The 16314-nt window shown below is 29.7% G+C and overlaps 2 protein-coding genes and 1 pseudogene across 2 annotated transcripts; 1 reads left to right on the forward strand and 2 right to left on the reverse strand.

Annotated features, from left to right (window-relative positions):
- Window positions 1-271: 271 nt before the first annotated feature.
- Window positions 272-5574, reverse strand: LOC114181235 (receptor-like protein EIX1). The gene is made up of 2 exons (XM_085672165.1): window positions 1908-5574; window positions 272-603 (listed from the first exon to the last, which is right to left on the reverse strand). The coding sequence occupies exon 1, from the start codon at window positions 5520-5522 to the stop codon at window positions 1911-1913; it is 3612 nt and encodes a 1203-aa protein (XP_085528291.1). The 5' UTR covers window positions 5523-5574; the 3' UTR covers window positions 272-603; window positions 1908-1910.
- A 5037-nt stretch (window positions 5575-10611) lies between these two features.
- LOC114180836 (uncharacterized) lies at window positions 10612-13005 on the reverse strand. The gene is made up of 3 exons (XM_085672066.1): window positions 12798-13005; window positions 11491-12708; window positions 10612-11420 (listed from the first exon to the last, which is right to left on the reverse strand). The coding sequence occupies exons 1-3, from the start codon at window positions 13003-13005 to the stop codon at window positions 10612-10614; spliced, it is 2235 nt and encodes a 744-aa protein (XP_085528192.1).
- A 153-nt stretch (window positions 13006-13158) lies between these two features.
- Window positions 13159-15589, forward strand: LOC146887228 (receptor-like protein EIX2; annotated as a pseudogene).
- The last annotated feature ends 725 nt before the right edge of the window (window positions 15590-16314 follow it).

A 16314-nucleotide genomic window follows, 5' to 3' on the forward strand; every position in this document is an offset into this window, starting at 1 on the left:
AGAATTTAAAATAATTTATAAAGATATATAATAAATAGTGAATGACAAATTAAGAGACTTAATAATTGAGACAGATTAATTAACAAATGATAAAAGAAATTCAAGTTGTGCTTTTATAAATTCTTCAACTTACAATCTAACTTTGAATTTCATGTTATCATGCCATTTTTATCTGTCTAAGGTAAAATTTTACTAAAGTAATTCGCGTAAAATTAATTAATCGTATGCAACAAATACACATCATCTATTAGTTTTACATAATCAATGAACATGATTCAAAAATCAATAACATGTCATTTCCAACGTTTTGAACATTCATCAAGTCATTTTATTATAAACAACTTCACATGTAATAAACTCAGATTGAAAGGCTAAGCCCAACTGCAATGGGCTCCCCCAAGCCCAATTGTTTTCAAAAACTTATTACAAAATAAAAATAGACAAGAAAGAAAGTTTTAAAGAAAATAAATCTAATAAAACCTTCCTCAGTTATCTTTCTCCAAATTTAAGTGAAGTAGCTCTTTTCTCTGTTTTTTCGATCTTCAACAATAATTCCATTTCTTCACTCACACTACTTCACACCTATAATAATCCAGATTTCCTCTGCCAAAAAATAAACAAATCATTAATTTGGCCAAAAATAAAATAACAAAAAATAATGAAAAGAAAAAGAGAAAAACAAAGAAAACTCAAATATTAAAAGGCAAATGAATAGAAAACTCCAATAATTGAAGTGAATACTTTTTAAATTGTTTCGATTTATTATATACTTCTTAAAAATCATTTGTCGAAAAATAATTATATCTATCACCCATGGCACAAATATTGCAATCTTTAAACATACAAAAGAAGAAACAACTTATTATGAGATTGACACAACAATTTTGAGACATGATCGAAAGAGGAGAAATAAAGAGACTTAAAATATGTTTTATACTTAGGATATTTTATTATTTTATTGAATCCATAGACATTAATTATTATCTTTAAGCAATATTCGTATTTATTATTACATCCTTAATCTTTCAACAGTTTCTTTTTGTCTAATGAAAAAATGATTTTACGATAATAGCTTTGTAATTGTTATTCTCTGAAAAAATAAGATCGATTTCGTAAAGATAAAGAATAAATAGTGAATGACAAATTAAAATGTGATGTTATTGATTTTTTTAACTAAATAATATCTTGATAATCAGTAACAATAATTAATTATGATGTATTAATATAAAAACATTGTTGTATGTACAATCGTTTATGTCTGTACAAATTTTGGCTTTAAATGTGCTATTTTAGATTTGAAAGTTCTGATTTTTATTTGATCTTTAATAAAAAAAAATACTTTTGTTTCCTAAATCTTTTTATATATTTTGTTCTGTTATAAGTTGTTTCTGAAATATTTATGCATTATTCCTCTCAAAATATTTGTTTCTCTACGTTCAAGAAAGTTTTTTTTTTGTCATATATTTTCTACTAAAAGGTGATACGTCAAATTAGCAAACTCACTAGCAACCATCATGAAATACAAAATAAGAAAAACAAAGGATGAAGAAAAAACAATATTATGGATACAAGCGGAGAGAAAAACATGTTTAAATCTAAAATCTCTTAGCTACTTGTGTGATGTTTGACATTCTATTTGCAATAATATATACGGTTGATAATTTGGAAAAAGTAAAAAAATAAAAATAAAAATTACCATATTAAGTCTTCAATGTTGGTTGTAACATCACAGGAAAAGTAATTCCTATTCTAGTATATATATATATATATAAAATATATATGTTCAATATATAACTTTTGAAAAAGAAAAACTGAGGTTTGTGAAAACTATTTGTTTAAAATAATAATAATAATAATAATAAAAATAATAATATAAGAAAAATAACACAAAGCTAAAATAATATTACCTGTTATGATCTAGAAAATCTCTTGAATACTTTCACTGTTGCCATGACATAAAGAGTGTTTGCTAAATTATTTAAGAAGTTGAAATATGCATGACGCCAAGAACGTATCAGTAAGATTGAGCCAAATACTCCCCAAAAGCTAATAACAAATCCAATTGTTATACTTATGTAAAACTCACGATTGAAAATCAAATTGTCATCTTCTTGAAATTCAACAATCGATTTTTGTCTTGGCACTCTATCAATACACAATTTCTTTAACGGTGGTCCACAAAGATCAACATTATCTTCATATTTTGATGCATCAAAACTCTGTAACTGTGTGCCAGTTGGAATTTTTCCAGATAAATAATTATGTGACAAATCTAATGAAGCGAGTCGATCAATTTGAGCAAGACTCAAAGGAATTGAACCAACAAGTTGGTTTCTTGACAAATCAAGAAATTCAAGTGATATTAACTCTCCAACATTTGAAGGAATTTTCCCTGTCAATTGGTTTCTTGATAAATTCAATGAAACCAATCCAAATAAACCCTCTATTTCTTTTGGAATTTCTCCTGATAATTGATTGTTTGAGAAATCAATGCTTTTCAAAAGTGATAATCCTATGTTTGTGAACATGTGTTCAGAACCTTTCCACATCAAGAATGCATTCAAATTGTATGAATAGTTATCTGTCGTATAACTCGTGTTGACCAAATAATGATGACTTTGATAATCTCTCAAAGAAGTCATTTGAGCCATTGAGGAAAAATTCTTTATGCATTTAGGAATTTGTCCAGATAGGTTGTTTAGTGAGAGATCCAAGAGTTGAATTCTTTTTAGATAACAAATTTGTAATGGTAAACTTCCATAGAAATAATTGCTTCTTAAGCTTAAAAATTGCAACTGTGATAACTCGTTCCCAATCCAATTTGGGATAGTTCCTGATAATCTATTTTCTGCTATGTCTACCATGACTAACTGTGTGCAATTCTTCAAGATGGAAGGGATGTTACTTGTTAAGTTATTACTTCTCAATAACAATACTTGAAGTTGCAAGAGTGATCCCATTGAAGTAGGAATTTTTCCAGAAAATTTGTTTTGACTCATATTTAAATGAGCTAATGACTTGAAATGGGTCCAACAATCCGGAATTTGTCCAGAAAAGTTATTATTTGAAAGATCTAACTGGTATAAAGTTTCAGCTACACCACCAGAGCATAAAAATGAAAAAGAATTTGTGAATTTATTGTTTGATAGATCAAGAAATATTGAGCTTCGTAGAAATGGTGGAACATGACCTTCAAATTGATTTGATGCCAGATTAAGAGAAAAATAATGATTATCTAATGGCAAATTAGGAATTATACCTTGCAAATTATTGCATGAAATATTAATACTCATCCAATTTGACAACCCAATTTTGGTCCAAAACCATTTTGGAATAATACCTAATATTCCATTATTTGAAATATCAAGGTAGTCAATTGTGTTTTGTTTCTCTAGCCACTTGGGAAATAATGGACCTAGCTTGCAAGACCTCAATCCAATATAATCCAATTGAAAAGGCGGAGCCCAATTTTGACTAACTTCTAAAGTTAGTGAGTTATCTGACAACATCAATTTCTTTAACTTTGTCATATTATTAAAATGAGAGTCAGTTAGCACACCTTTCAAAGAGTTTGACATCAAGGATAATACCTCAAGTTCTGTTGGAAATCGAAGATCTTCAGAAATTGTCCCATTTAATTTGTTACGATGAAGGTACAATTCTTTTAATGATGGGAACATTGTTGCGAGGTTGCTAGGCAAAGTACCACTAATTTGATTCATGCCTAGATTTAAATGTTGCAATGATGGGGATAAGTGATGTATTATTGTTGAAAGGTTTTCACTCAGACTGTTATTGAATAGGTTCAATGAACGCAAAACACTATCATTGTGAAGTAATTTTGGAACTCCGTCCTTTATTTGATTTCCTGATAGATCCAACGTTTCTAACTTTGATAATATAGAGAAATCAGGCAGTATTCCGTTGAATTTATTGTAATTGAGATATAGTTCTTGCAATGAGTATCTAGAGCATCCGGACAAATGATTAAATACCACTGTCAGATCTTCACTCAACTTATTGAAAGAAAAATCCAAGAACTCCAAAGTACATGTGGTCCCAAATGATTTTGGAACACCACCTTCTAAAGAGTTAAAGCTAATTGACAACTGCTCCAAATGAGATGGCAATCTAGTGCTTTCAGGTATCTTCCCACTCAATTGATTACCAGAAAGATCCAACCTCTTTAAATTTGAAAATGCTGAAAGGTCAGGTACTGATCCTCTGATTTGATTGTATGCCAATTTCAACTCTTGTAGTGAGTATCTAACACAACCACTAGACAAATTATGAAGAATTGACGAAAGGTCTTCGGTCATATTGTTTGCAGACATGTATAATGAATGTAGCGTGCATATATTCATGAATGATTTCAAATCCTCATCCTTCAACAAATTATCGGAAAGGTCAAGGTGCTCAAGCAAATTCATGGCCAAGTCAAAACGATATGGCATGACACCCTCCAAGAGGTTCGAGCTAAGGTCAAGCTCAACAAGACTGGAAGTGGTGTTTGACAGCCACTGGAATACCATTGGTTGTGTGAAAGAATTTCTAGAAAGACGAAGGACGGAAAGGGAAGTAGAAAAATTGAATTTGGAAGGGTTGAATGAAAGGAGAAAATGATCAGAAAGGCCACATTTAATTAAACTGAGTTCTCTTAGTTTTGGTAGCTTGGCAATCGTTTGAAGCCGGCTAAGAGAAGTGTTAAAATTAGATATGGAATCCATGTAAAGATGGGTTAAAGAAGTAAGATTAGATAACCATTGATGAGTAGTGACAATTTTGAGAGCACCATGATATCCTCCAAGATACAGCTTATGCAAATTTGAAAGGTTTCCTAGTTGGGAAGGAATGTATCCTTCAAAAGAATTCCAACTGAGATCAAGATACTCCAACCGAAACAGATTTCCAAGTTGGAAAGGTATACTTCCATTTAAAGAATCACCGCTAAAATCAAGATGCTGCAACTGAGAGAGATTTCCAAGTTCATGAGGGATTGAACCCTCCAAATAATAATTATGAGCAAGATTTAAGTATTTTAAATGAGAAAGAGAGCCTAACTCACTTGGAATATTTCCTCTAAAATGAGATGAAGAGAGATCAAGATATCTCAAGCTGGTAAGGGAGCCAATAAACCCTGGAATATTAATGTCTGGAAAATAATTGAGACTGAGGTTCAAATACTGTAATTGTCGCAACTCCGTTAATGACTTGTGGATCTGTCCGCTGATGTAACGCCGAGAGACTTCATCATAATAGCGAAGAGAAAGAGATGTATAATGAACTTCTCCGTGAAGGTCGAGGCTTACAATATGGGCGGTGAGGTTGCTGCAGCGAATCCCTTCCCACCGACAGCAGTCGGGAGAGGTCCAAGAGGAGAGCATGCCGTAAGGATCAACAATGGCAGCCTTGAATTGGAGGAGTGCTTCCCTCTCCTTCGGAAGGCATCTCACAAGGTGTTCTCCGTACGCAACCTGCAACACCACACACACCACAAACATCATCGCTTTCATATTCTTCATTATCACTTTCAAACAGAGTGAATATTAGAAGAGACTGATATATGGTTTCTGAATTTACCACTCCCAATACCCATCCATATATATATATACACACACCAACTCCTAAATTACATATTCTTCTCTCTCTCTGCTGCACTTCCTTACTTTATTCTAAGTCACTTTTTTTTATTCATCATATCAATTAATTTTTGTGATCATAAATAATGTACTAAAACAACCCTTTTTTATTTACAATTATATATCACTCGTACAATAAGTTAGTAAAAGCCAACAAATATAAAACATAAAACGCACACATCAAATGCACTAAATGGTTTTATGTTTCAAATAATAAAAGAAACCAATGACATTTCATTTCAGCTTTATAAATGTTTGATTTTTTATTCGGCTCATTCGGGTTGAACCCGTGATGAGCCTAGTTGACTCACCAACCCATAAATAAAAGAGTCACATAAATATTTTTTATTAAGTTGGACTTTACATTGAATTATGTTAGGTTGTTTTTTTTAGCTAACACATAAATAATTTGTATTTTTTTTTATTTTGGTTTCTATTAAAGTTTATTTAGAATTACAATTTAATTTTGACTGAAAAAAATAAACAAATTGTATTTTTTTTAATTAAGTCAATCCGTTTAACCCGTCAAATACATTAATAATGTAAGAGAAAACTTATATATATATATATTAATAAATTTTGTATTCTATATTATATTTAATTTATATTTCACTATTTATTAACATGATATACTTTATAAAATAAATAAAATTTTTACCTAATTTAATTATCATAAATTCTAGTTATATATATACACACAATTATAAGAGTAAAGAGTTTAGGAAGGACGAACCTTCCGACCCCAAAATATTCGTTTCCCGGTAAGTTGAATAAAATATTATGATTAAAAATATTAATCTACAAATATTGCATGCATTATTGAAAAGTGTAATAAATATAAAAATTGAAATGAGATGTCATTTAGATTTTTTTATTATTTAAGAGAAAAATAATTAAACTGAATTTCAAAAGTAAGCATGTACTGCATTTTACGCGTTCGGTTTTTTCTTTATATTTGTTATCTTTTATTTACTTTATTGACAACTTTATGATTAATAAGAAGAAGAAAAAAGGACCAAAACGCTTGCTTTTGGTGCAGAAATTACGGAGAAAAAAAGGGAAAGAGTGAAACACGACGACCGATGACTGAGAATATAGTAAGGGAAAGAGTGAAACACGACGACGACCGATGACTGAGAATATAGTAAGGGAAAGCAGTGCAGCAGAGCGAAAAGAATACGTAATTTGTCGACTCTAAATACAGTACACATGACTAATTATAGCTTTGAATTAAATATATTTTTGTCCCACGATTTTCAAATAAAAATTAAAATTAGTTTTATTTTAAGAATTTAATCTTGTTTAGTTTTTTAATTTTATAAATATTTAGATTTAAATTTTTTAATAAATTTGTATTAAGTTTATTTAACATTTCAAATTTATTTTAAGACAGATTATTGGTTAATATTGAAGCAGAAATGTGTCAAACGGTATAAATATCTCAAATGCTACCATAAAATGTATTTAAAATATCAAATAAACTTAATACAATTTATGGTTAAAAAGACTAAATTCAAACATATCTAAAATTAGAAGACTAAATTAGATCAAAGTTTCAAAGAAAGATTAATTTTAATTTTTACCAAAAATTAAGAAATAAAAACATATTTAATCCTATGTATTTTTATGTAAAATAATAATAATAATAATAATAATAATAATAATAATAATAATAATAATAATGCTGTTCGAAGTTCCAATAACGTGAATGAAAAATATGATAAAAAGAGAAAAGTCTCATTTAAGTTTAGTTTTTCCACAAAAATTAGTTACCCACAAATTTAATTAATACTCCCTGATAGATTAACACTTCATATGATACGTTTGTAAATTCTAATTCAAATTTACATTTGCTAGAATATTATAAACAAACATCTTTAAAATATTATAAAACATTTTCAAACTTTCTAAACATTTTTTAAAGATTAAATTAGTTCCAACAATCGGGGTGACAAAAAAATTCACTTTTCTTGATCCAATTCACTTTGGCTTCAATTTAATCTATTTTATTAAAAATTCAATCAATCTAACATCAATTTTATTGAATTTGGATTTTAATTTGATCTACATTTTATATATTTTATATTGGATATTCATTCTTAGAATCCAAATATTCAAATATAGAAAATCCAAAAAATCTAATACAAATTTTCAATTTAAATTTTTAGTTGGATTGGGTTGAAGGTTGAGATGGACTATCCTAATCAAAGATCAAGACTAGTTTATTCAGACCAAAGGTCTAAACGGGTCGATCCTAATTGGACTTCAGTCGATACAATCTTGTTTGAAGTTCAACTAAGCGGCTGAAAATTGGCCGAATTTGATCGAGTTGACCCTGATCAAATTTTAGTCAAATACATTCGAGTCAACCTTAGCCAAAATTCAATCAAGTCAACCTATGCCGAAATTCGGCCAAGTCGACCCCAGCTGAAATTCTGCCACATTCAATCGTGTCGACATTAACAATACAAGTTTTAGAAATTTCAATTTAAATTTCTTTTATAAAAAAGAGATTATGGATTTTGAACTTGATTCAAATATTTAAATATAAATTTAAATCTTAATTCAAATATTTTGATCTTAATTAAAAAAAAATCTAAACTAATTTTGCAAAAAAAAAAAAAAAAATTGGATGATACAATAATTTGGAATTAAAATAGATTTGAATCGAATCTTTAAAAATTCAATAATCCATGATCACCCTATTTACAACTATTTTATCTATTAACATCTATTTAATCCTTTGTTATATATGTATGAAAGACTGATGTCTAATTTTCTAATAATAACTAGATTCATTAAATTTCCTTTTTTATTTGGCAATATCTATTCTATTTTGTACATGTACACCAAAATAATATATTGTAACAAAGTCATCTGCTAATAATATGAAATGACGATATCATAAGAAACCAGATATAAGTGGTGACAGAGCTTTCACTACTAAAATACATTGTGGATCTTTTCTTAGTATTTTGTGGGACTTACAAAATTTTTAAAAATTCATTTAATTTTTTTTTTATTATTATTCATGTAAACTATTGATTTTAATAATTTGTACTGTTTCATCTTGGTAGTGACAAATTAAGATATTGCAAATAGTACAATTTGTTCAAGACACTTGCAATTTGAATTGCATTTTCAGAACATTTTCTTAATTTTTTATCCTTCAAATATTAACTTCCAATTCTTTCATAATTTGTAAGGACGAATTTGATAGTTTATTTTTTCATATAACATTCTGAAAATTCACGAGTCTTCTTAGTCAATTGATATTGGAAAAGAATTATTACCCTAAAAATGGTCCGATAATAGATCTATTCCACAACTACCAAATTCGTGTTCATACCATAAAAGCAACAACATTTCATATTTCATTTGATGGCAATTCAATTTCATTGTGGATGCTGTGTAATTTCTATCTTATTTTATTCATCATATAAACTAAGTTATATCACTTTATGTAAGTTGAATAAAATATTATGTATAATAAAGTAAGGAAAATAAGAAGACCGAGGACTAAGAAAAAAGTAAGGGTAATCAGTGCAGCAGAGTAAGAAGAATAGATATCGAGTTTGTGTATAAATAGAGGGGGTTTTGGAACTGCTAAATTCACCACACCTATCATTCTCTTTCTAATATCCACTCTGTCTCTATCATCATAACAGCCACAATGTGAATCAAGAATTCAGTTCGTTTCAAACTCATGATGTTTGTGGTCTATGTCGTGTTGCATGTTTCTTGTAAACTAGTCTTTCTACCCACGGGTTTTTTTAAATGTAATATTTTTGATAATAGCAATTTATTTTGTAATATTTATTAACCTATAAGGTTATAATATAATGTTTTAAAAAATAACAATAAAAGAAGATCAAATTACATACTTATAATGTGTTTTTTGTTAATTAACTTCATAACTTTCTTTTGTACACAAATTTGATTACTTCTTAAATCAACATGATGTTCATTGTAAGCCTTGGACTTTAGGTAATAGATCCTGCATTGAACAACAAAATTATAATAAATATTTTAATTATAACAATAGATCCTGCATCTATATTTATACAAACTTTCAAATTAAAAGAAAATTAGAAATTACATACCTATAATGTGTTCATTGTCAAAGAGTTTCAAAAATTTCTTTGTACACAACATTTTTAGTTGTGTTTGTGATATTTCCATTTTCATCCAATATAAGTATTTTCAATCCTCTCTTGGTTTTCACTCTAGAAATAGCAACATATAGTTGGCCATGTGTGAATACAGGTTGTGGAAGATAAAGTCCCACTCTAGAAAGTGTTTGTCCTTGACTTTTATTAATCGTCATTGCAAAGCATAATGAAATTGGAAACTGTCTTCTTTGAAATTTGAAAGGCAATCCTGAATCAGATGACACTAAATCCATTCTTGGAATAAAAATTTTGTCACCAATGTTTTTTCCAGTAATTACAGTTGCAGAGATTACATTTTTACCCAAATGGTTGACTTGCAATCTTGTGCCATTGCAAAGACCTTTTGCTTGATCAATATTTCTCAAGAGCATAATTGGCACACCTGTTTTGAGCTTGAGTTTATGATTTGGTATCCCTGAACATTTGATATCATTTAAAAATTCAGATGTAAACCATTCAGATTGAACTTCATCTTGTTCATCAGAATGGCAAGGTGTATCTGAACTTAAATAAGTGACCTTTTGACCACCTAATAAAGACAACATGAAATCATTGACTTGCTCTACAGAATCATTAGTTGGGCACAAGATTGCTCCATTATCAAAATAATTTGGCTTCATCATGTTAACCACAAATTGAGGATAGACAAATTCAACCAATGACAATAAAGGTACATCTGTATTTATAATCAGCAGCTCTTCTGGAATTTCAACCATGCACTCACCATTGTCATTTACATCCATTTGGCCATCTCCAATTTTCAATATCCAATCAGCAAATTCTTTGATATCATTGGTTGTTTAATTGTTTGTTGTAGTACTTAATCTCATGTTCTTAGACAGTTTGAGCACTTTACAACAATTCCATAACTCTGAATAGTTGATTGCTGATTTGATGATATCAAACCTAGATCCTTTCTTGATAACGGGTAGAATTTGTCTGAAGTCACCTCCCAAGACAACTGCTTTGCCACCAAATGGTTTGACATTATTGGCATCATCAACATTTCGCATAATATCTCTTAATGTTCTATCAAATGCCTCAAAGCATATTCTATTCATCATTGGTGCTTCATCCCAGATAATTAAATTGGTTGCCATCAGAAGTTTAGCACGGAGACTACCTTGCGCTATGTTGCAAGTTGATTCATCATTAATTAACAGTGGGATGCAGAAGGTAGAGTGTGCTGTTTTTCCACCAGGAAGTAGTAAAGAAGCATTTCCACTTGATGCTACGTTCAAAACAATCATGCCCTTACTTCTTAGAGTAGCTGACAATGTCTTCCATATAAAAGTTTTACCTGTACCACCATAGCCATATAAAAAGAAGAATCCTCCCTTGTTTGAAACAACTGTTGTCATGATATCCTGATATACATGAATTTGTTCATCATTGAGTGCTTTAAGCAAAATATCATGTTCTTTTGCCATCTCTTCTTTATTGTATTGCAGCTCATCAACAATAAATCTATTATTGAATGTATGTACATCTGAAATATCAAGTTGAGGTAATGAAAGATAATCTTTCAAACATCTACCATTTGACATTAGCATTTCCTGTATTTTCATGAGACATATTTTTTGTAATTCAGCAGTCTCAATTTGAAGACCTGCATGAACAAAATAATGCAATTAAAATTTATATTTGTATTGAATTAAAAAAATAACAATATAAATTACCTGGTAAGTTCATCTCCTTTCTCTTTTGGTACAAAATTCCATCACATAAGATACTCCATGTAGAATTCCAAACTATATCTGGTTTAGAAATTGTATTCATGGACAACAAAGTAACAAATAATCTTCTAAGTTGATACCCCGAAGCAAATTCACTTGCTTCTTTTATTGCATCAATATATTCTTTATCGTCAGCCAACAATCCCAAAGCATAGCAAGCATCTTGGTATGTTTCATAAAATTTCCCATCAATGGTCTTAATGCTTTCATAATCAATACAACCTTTTTGAATGGTGAGTAATATCCTCAAATAATAAAGTTCTCCAGAGCCCGGAGGAATATAAGTAAGTCTACCAATGTTGTAGTCTTTCTTCCTTGGTTTCCATTCTTTTTCTTTAGCAAACCACACAAATTTGCTTGGAAATTCAGAATAAGTCAATTCTTTTTCTTCTGTATAAACTTTGTTAGCCTCAAACCAAGCTAGAAACATTGAGTTAGCATTTTCGTACTTGTTGCAAATCACATTAATATCATCATTATCTTTAAACAAAGTTGATTGTTGTCCAGGAAGATGGAATGTCAATCTCTGCACAGGAGGCCATCTGTGATGGATGTCAAAAGCAAATATTCGCCAAGCTGCTTCACATGGTGATAGATACCTACAATCATAATACCTCTTGATCTCATCAATAATGGTTTCTTTGTCACATTGTGCAGAGTTGTTGCTTATTTTAAGAGTAGCTCTGTCAGGACCCTTGTTGACATATTTGAACAAATATTTTATTGAATTGGTCTTGTTGCAATACTCTGTATTCACGTGAGCTTGATACCTCATTAGAAGTGGTGGATTGTAAGGAACAACACTTCTATTGTCCAGCTTAATTCCATTCTTCTCAACAAATCTACCATTATCAAGTCTTCTATAGCATGGATATCCATCTTCATCAATAGAAGTTGAAGATGTGAATTTTTTAGGATAAAATTTGGAACATCTTCCTTCTTTCATGCATGGTGAAGTATATCTCGCAGGTCCGCATGGTCCATGAATCATGTAACTTGCTACAACTTTTTCCAATTTTGGATACAAATCCGCATTGGGCAATTCAGCTGATATTACTTTATCAATATCAGTTGAATTTTTCAATTTGCTTTCTCCATCCAACCATAAAAGTATATGTGCATGAGGTAAACCTCTCTTTTGGAATTCTACTGTGTACATTCCTGCATATATAACAGAACAAATTAAATAGTTACAAAAATCTAATTTAATAAATATTCATACAGTCTATAATAATGCGTATAGAACATACCTGCAGTGGTTTTTCCAATGAAGTCCTTTTTTTTGAAATCTGTCATCATTTCATCCAGCTTCATATTGAATACTCCACATACAATATCAGGTCTATCTGATGGTGACAACCCTTTTGGTAAAACAAAGTCTCTTATTTCGCTCCAATTGACATTGCATGTTATAGTAATGAACAAATCAGGATACCCAAATTTTTTACAAATTGCCATAGCATCTTGACAATTGTTGAACATGTATCTTGTATTGCAGGTTTGTTGTAAATTCATCACCCCTTTCACTCTATTCTAATATTCACTTATTCACTGTGTGATGATAATGCAGAATATGAAAGTGCAGGTTGCTTATGGAGAACATCAAATCACATGCATTCCAAAGGAGAGGGAAGCTCTTCTCCGATTCAAGGCTGCCATTGTCGATCATTACAACATGCTCTCCTTTGTGTCCTTCATCTTTCTCAGAACACCATCACACAACCAATGATAATCTAATGGGTTTCAAACACCTTGACCTCTCAAATAATGTGTTCAAGGGTCGGGATTTGAAATCATTCATGAACATATGCACCCTTCGTTCTCTAGACATGTCTAGAAACAATATAACCGAAGACCTTCCGTCAATTATTCATAATTTGTCTAGTGGTTGTGCTAGATACTCACTGCAAGAGTTGCGTTTGTCATCCAATCAAATCATGGGTTCCATAACTGACCTTTCAGTATTCCCATTTTTAAAATCATTGGATCTTTCTAGTAATCAATTGAGTGGAAAGATACCCGAAGGCATCATATTGTCATCTCAGTTGGAGCAATTATCAATTGGATCTAACTCTATAGAAGGTGGTGTTCCAAAATCAATTGGGAGCATATGTACGTTGAAGTCATTGAATTTTTCCGACAACAAGTTAAGTGAAGATCTGACGGTCATATTTAATCATTTGTCTATTCGTTCTAGATACTCATTACAACATTTAGATCTGAGCATAAATCAAATTAGTGGCACTTTGCCCAATACCCTTTCAATGTTCCCATCATTAAAAGGATTATACCTTTTATGGTAACAAGTTAAATGGGACAATTTCTAAAGATCTTCAATTTCCAACTGAGCTTGAGGAGCTATATTTGATGTCAAATTCTTTGAAAGGTGTGATAGATGACTCTTATCTTCATAATATGTCAATGTTAAAGATATTGGTGTTATCAGGTAACTCACTTACTTTAGAATTTAGTCAAAATTGGGCTCCGACTTTTCAATTGGAAAATATTGAACTGAGCTCTTGCAAGCTAGGTCCATTGTTTCCCAAATGGTTACAAACACAAAACCTATTTAACAACCTTGACATTTCAAACAGTGGAATATCATATATTGTTCCAAAATGGTTTTAGACTAAATTAACATTGCATGAATGGATTTGGATCAATATGTCATGCAACAATTTACAAGGTATTATTCCAAATTTACCACTAAAGAATCATTATTATTCCCTTAGTCTTGCATCAAATCAATTTGAAGGTCCTCTTCTATCATTTTTACGAGACTCGATGTATCTTGATCTATCTAACAATAAATTCACAGATTCTCTTTGATTTTTCTGGTGGTGTAGCTGAAACTTTATACCAATTAGACCTTTCAAATAATAAGTTATTTGGACAAATTTCATATTGTTGGACCCATTTCAGATCATTGGCTTTTTTAAATATGAGTCAAAACAAATTTTCAGGAAAAATTCCTACTTCAATGGGATCACTCCTTGAACTTCAAGTATTGTTGTTGAGAGACAATAAATTAACAGGTGAGATCTCTTCCTCCTTGAGAAACTGCACAAAGTTAGTGATGTTAGATATTGCAGAAAATAGATTATCAGGTTCTATTCCAGATTGGATTAGGAGCAAATGGCTACAATTGCAAGTTTTAAGCATGGGAAACAATTACTTCTATGGATGTTTACCATTGCAAATTTGTTATCTAAAAAGTATTCATATATTGGATCTCTCACTAAACAATCTATCTGGACAAATTCCTAAATGCATCAAAAACTTCTCTTCAATGGCTCAGAAAGCTTCTCTGAGAGATCAAGGTCATTGGTATTTTGTTAACTCAAGTTATTCCATAGGTACCACTTCATATAATTTGAATGCATTTTTGATGTGGAAAGGTTTAAAGCAAATGTTCACAAATGATGGATTATCACTTTTAAAAAGCATTGATCTCTCGAGCAATAAATTCTTAAGAGAAATTCCAAAAGAAGTGGAGGATTTATTTGATTTGATTTCACTAAATTTATCAAGAAATCATTTGATGGAGGAAATTCCTTTTAATATTGGAAAGTTAACATCACTTGAATTTCTTGATTTGTCAAGAAATCAACTTGTTGATTCAATTCCTTCAAGTCTTGTTTAAATTGATCGACTCACATGTTAGATTTGTCACATAATTATTTGTCTAGAAGGATTCCAACTAGCACACAATTACAAAGTTTTGATATCAAAATATGAAGATAATTTTGATCTTTGTGGACCACCATTAAAGAAATTGTGTATTGATAGAGTGCCAAGACAAGAACCACTTGTTAAACTTCATGAAGATAACAATTTGATTTTCAATCATGACTTTTATTTAAGTATGACAATTGGATTTTTTATAAGTTTTTGGGGAGTGTTTGGCTCAATCATAATAATACGTTCTTGGCGACATGCATATTTCAAGTTCTTGAGTAATTTATTATACACTTTTTTAGTCATAATAGGAGTGAAAGCTTTCAAGTGGTGGCCCAGAACACAAGAGAAAATCATATTGTAAGTCTTTTGGAGTATAGCTAATTTTTGTTCAAATAATAATAATAACAATAAAAAATAATTTCTAGTAAAATAAATATTACAAACATTGTTATGATAATTTTTTATTTTTTAAACTATTTTAATGTAGTCAAATTTATCAATCAAATTATCATATCGTAAATAAAAATTTCAAAATATTGAAGTAACTAAAAGATTTTAGATTTAATTTGTTTTCTTTTTTCTCAAAGTATATTCAGACTTTTCTTTTAATACTTAATAAATTTTCTTTAATCTTATATTTCTACTTTTGTTTTTTATTTTGTAGTTCACCTTGGTGTTAGATTTGCTTTATTGACTTTTGCATGTCAACATCTAAGTGGAAACATGTTCTATATATGTGATTCAAAAATTTCATAAATAAAAATAATTTTTTATATATATTAAGCAAAAATTGATAAATATTTCAGAAAGAACTTAAGAGAACGAAAAAATGTTTTACAAAAATTTAAATAAAAAAATTAGAAAAGAAAATTAATTTTTTGGAGTAGACCAAATAAAAATCAGAACACATTTAAGATAAAAAAAAAAGAAAAAAACAATTGAAGTCAAAATTCGTGTGAACGTAAATATTGCACATGCAAATAATTTTTAATATTAATATATTACAATGATAGTTACTGATCACAAATATATTACTTAATTAAACTTAATAAATAAATAATATCAATTTTTAATATCCTATTCATT

The sequence above is a fragment of the Vigna unguiculata genome, chromosome 4 (assembly GCF_037176805.1).
Source record: "Vigna unguiculata cultivar grain cowpea cultivar isolate G323 ecotype 2 chromosome 4, ASM3717680v1, whole genome shotgun sequence".
In the NCBI taxonomy this organism is placed as follows: Eukaryota; Viridiplantae; Streptophyta; class Magnoliopsida; order Fabales; family Fabaceae; genus Vigna; species Vigna unguiculata.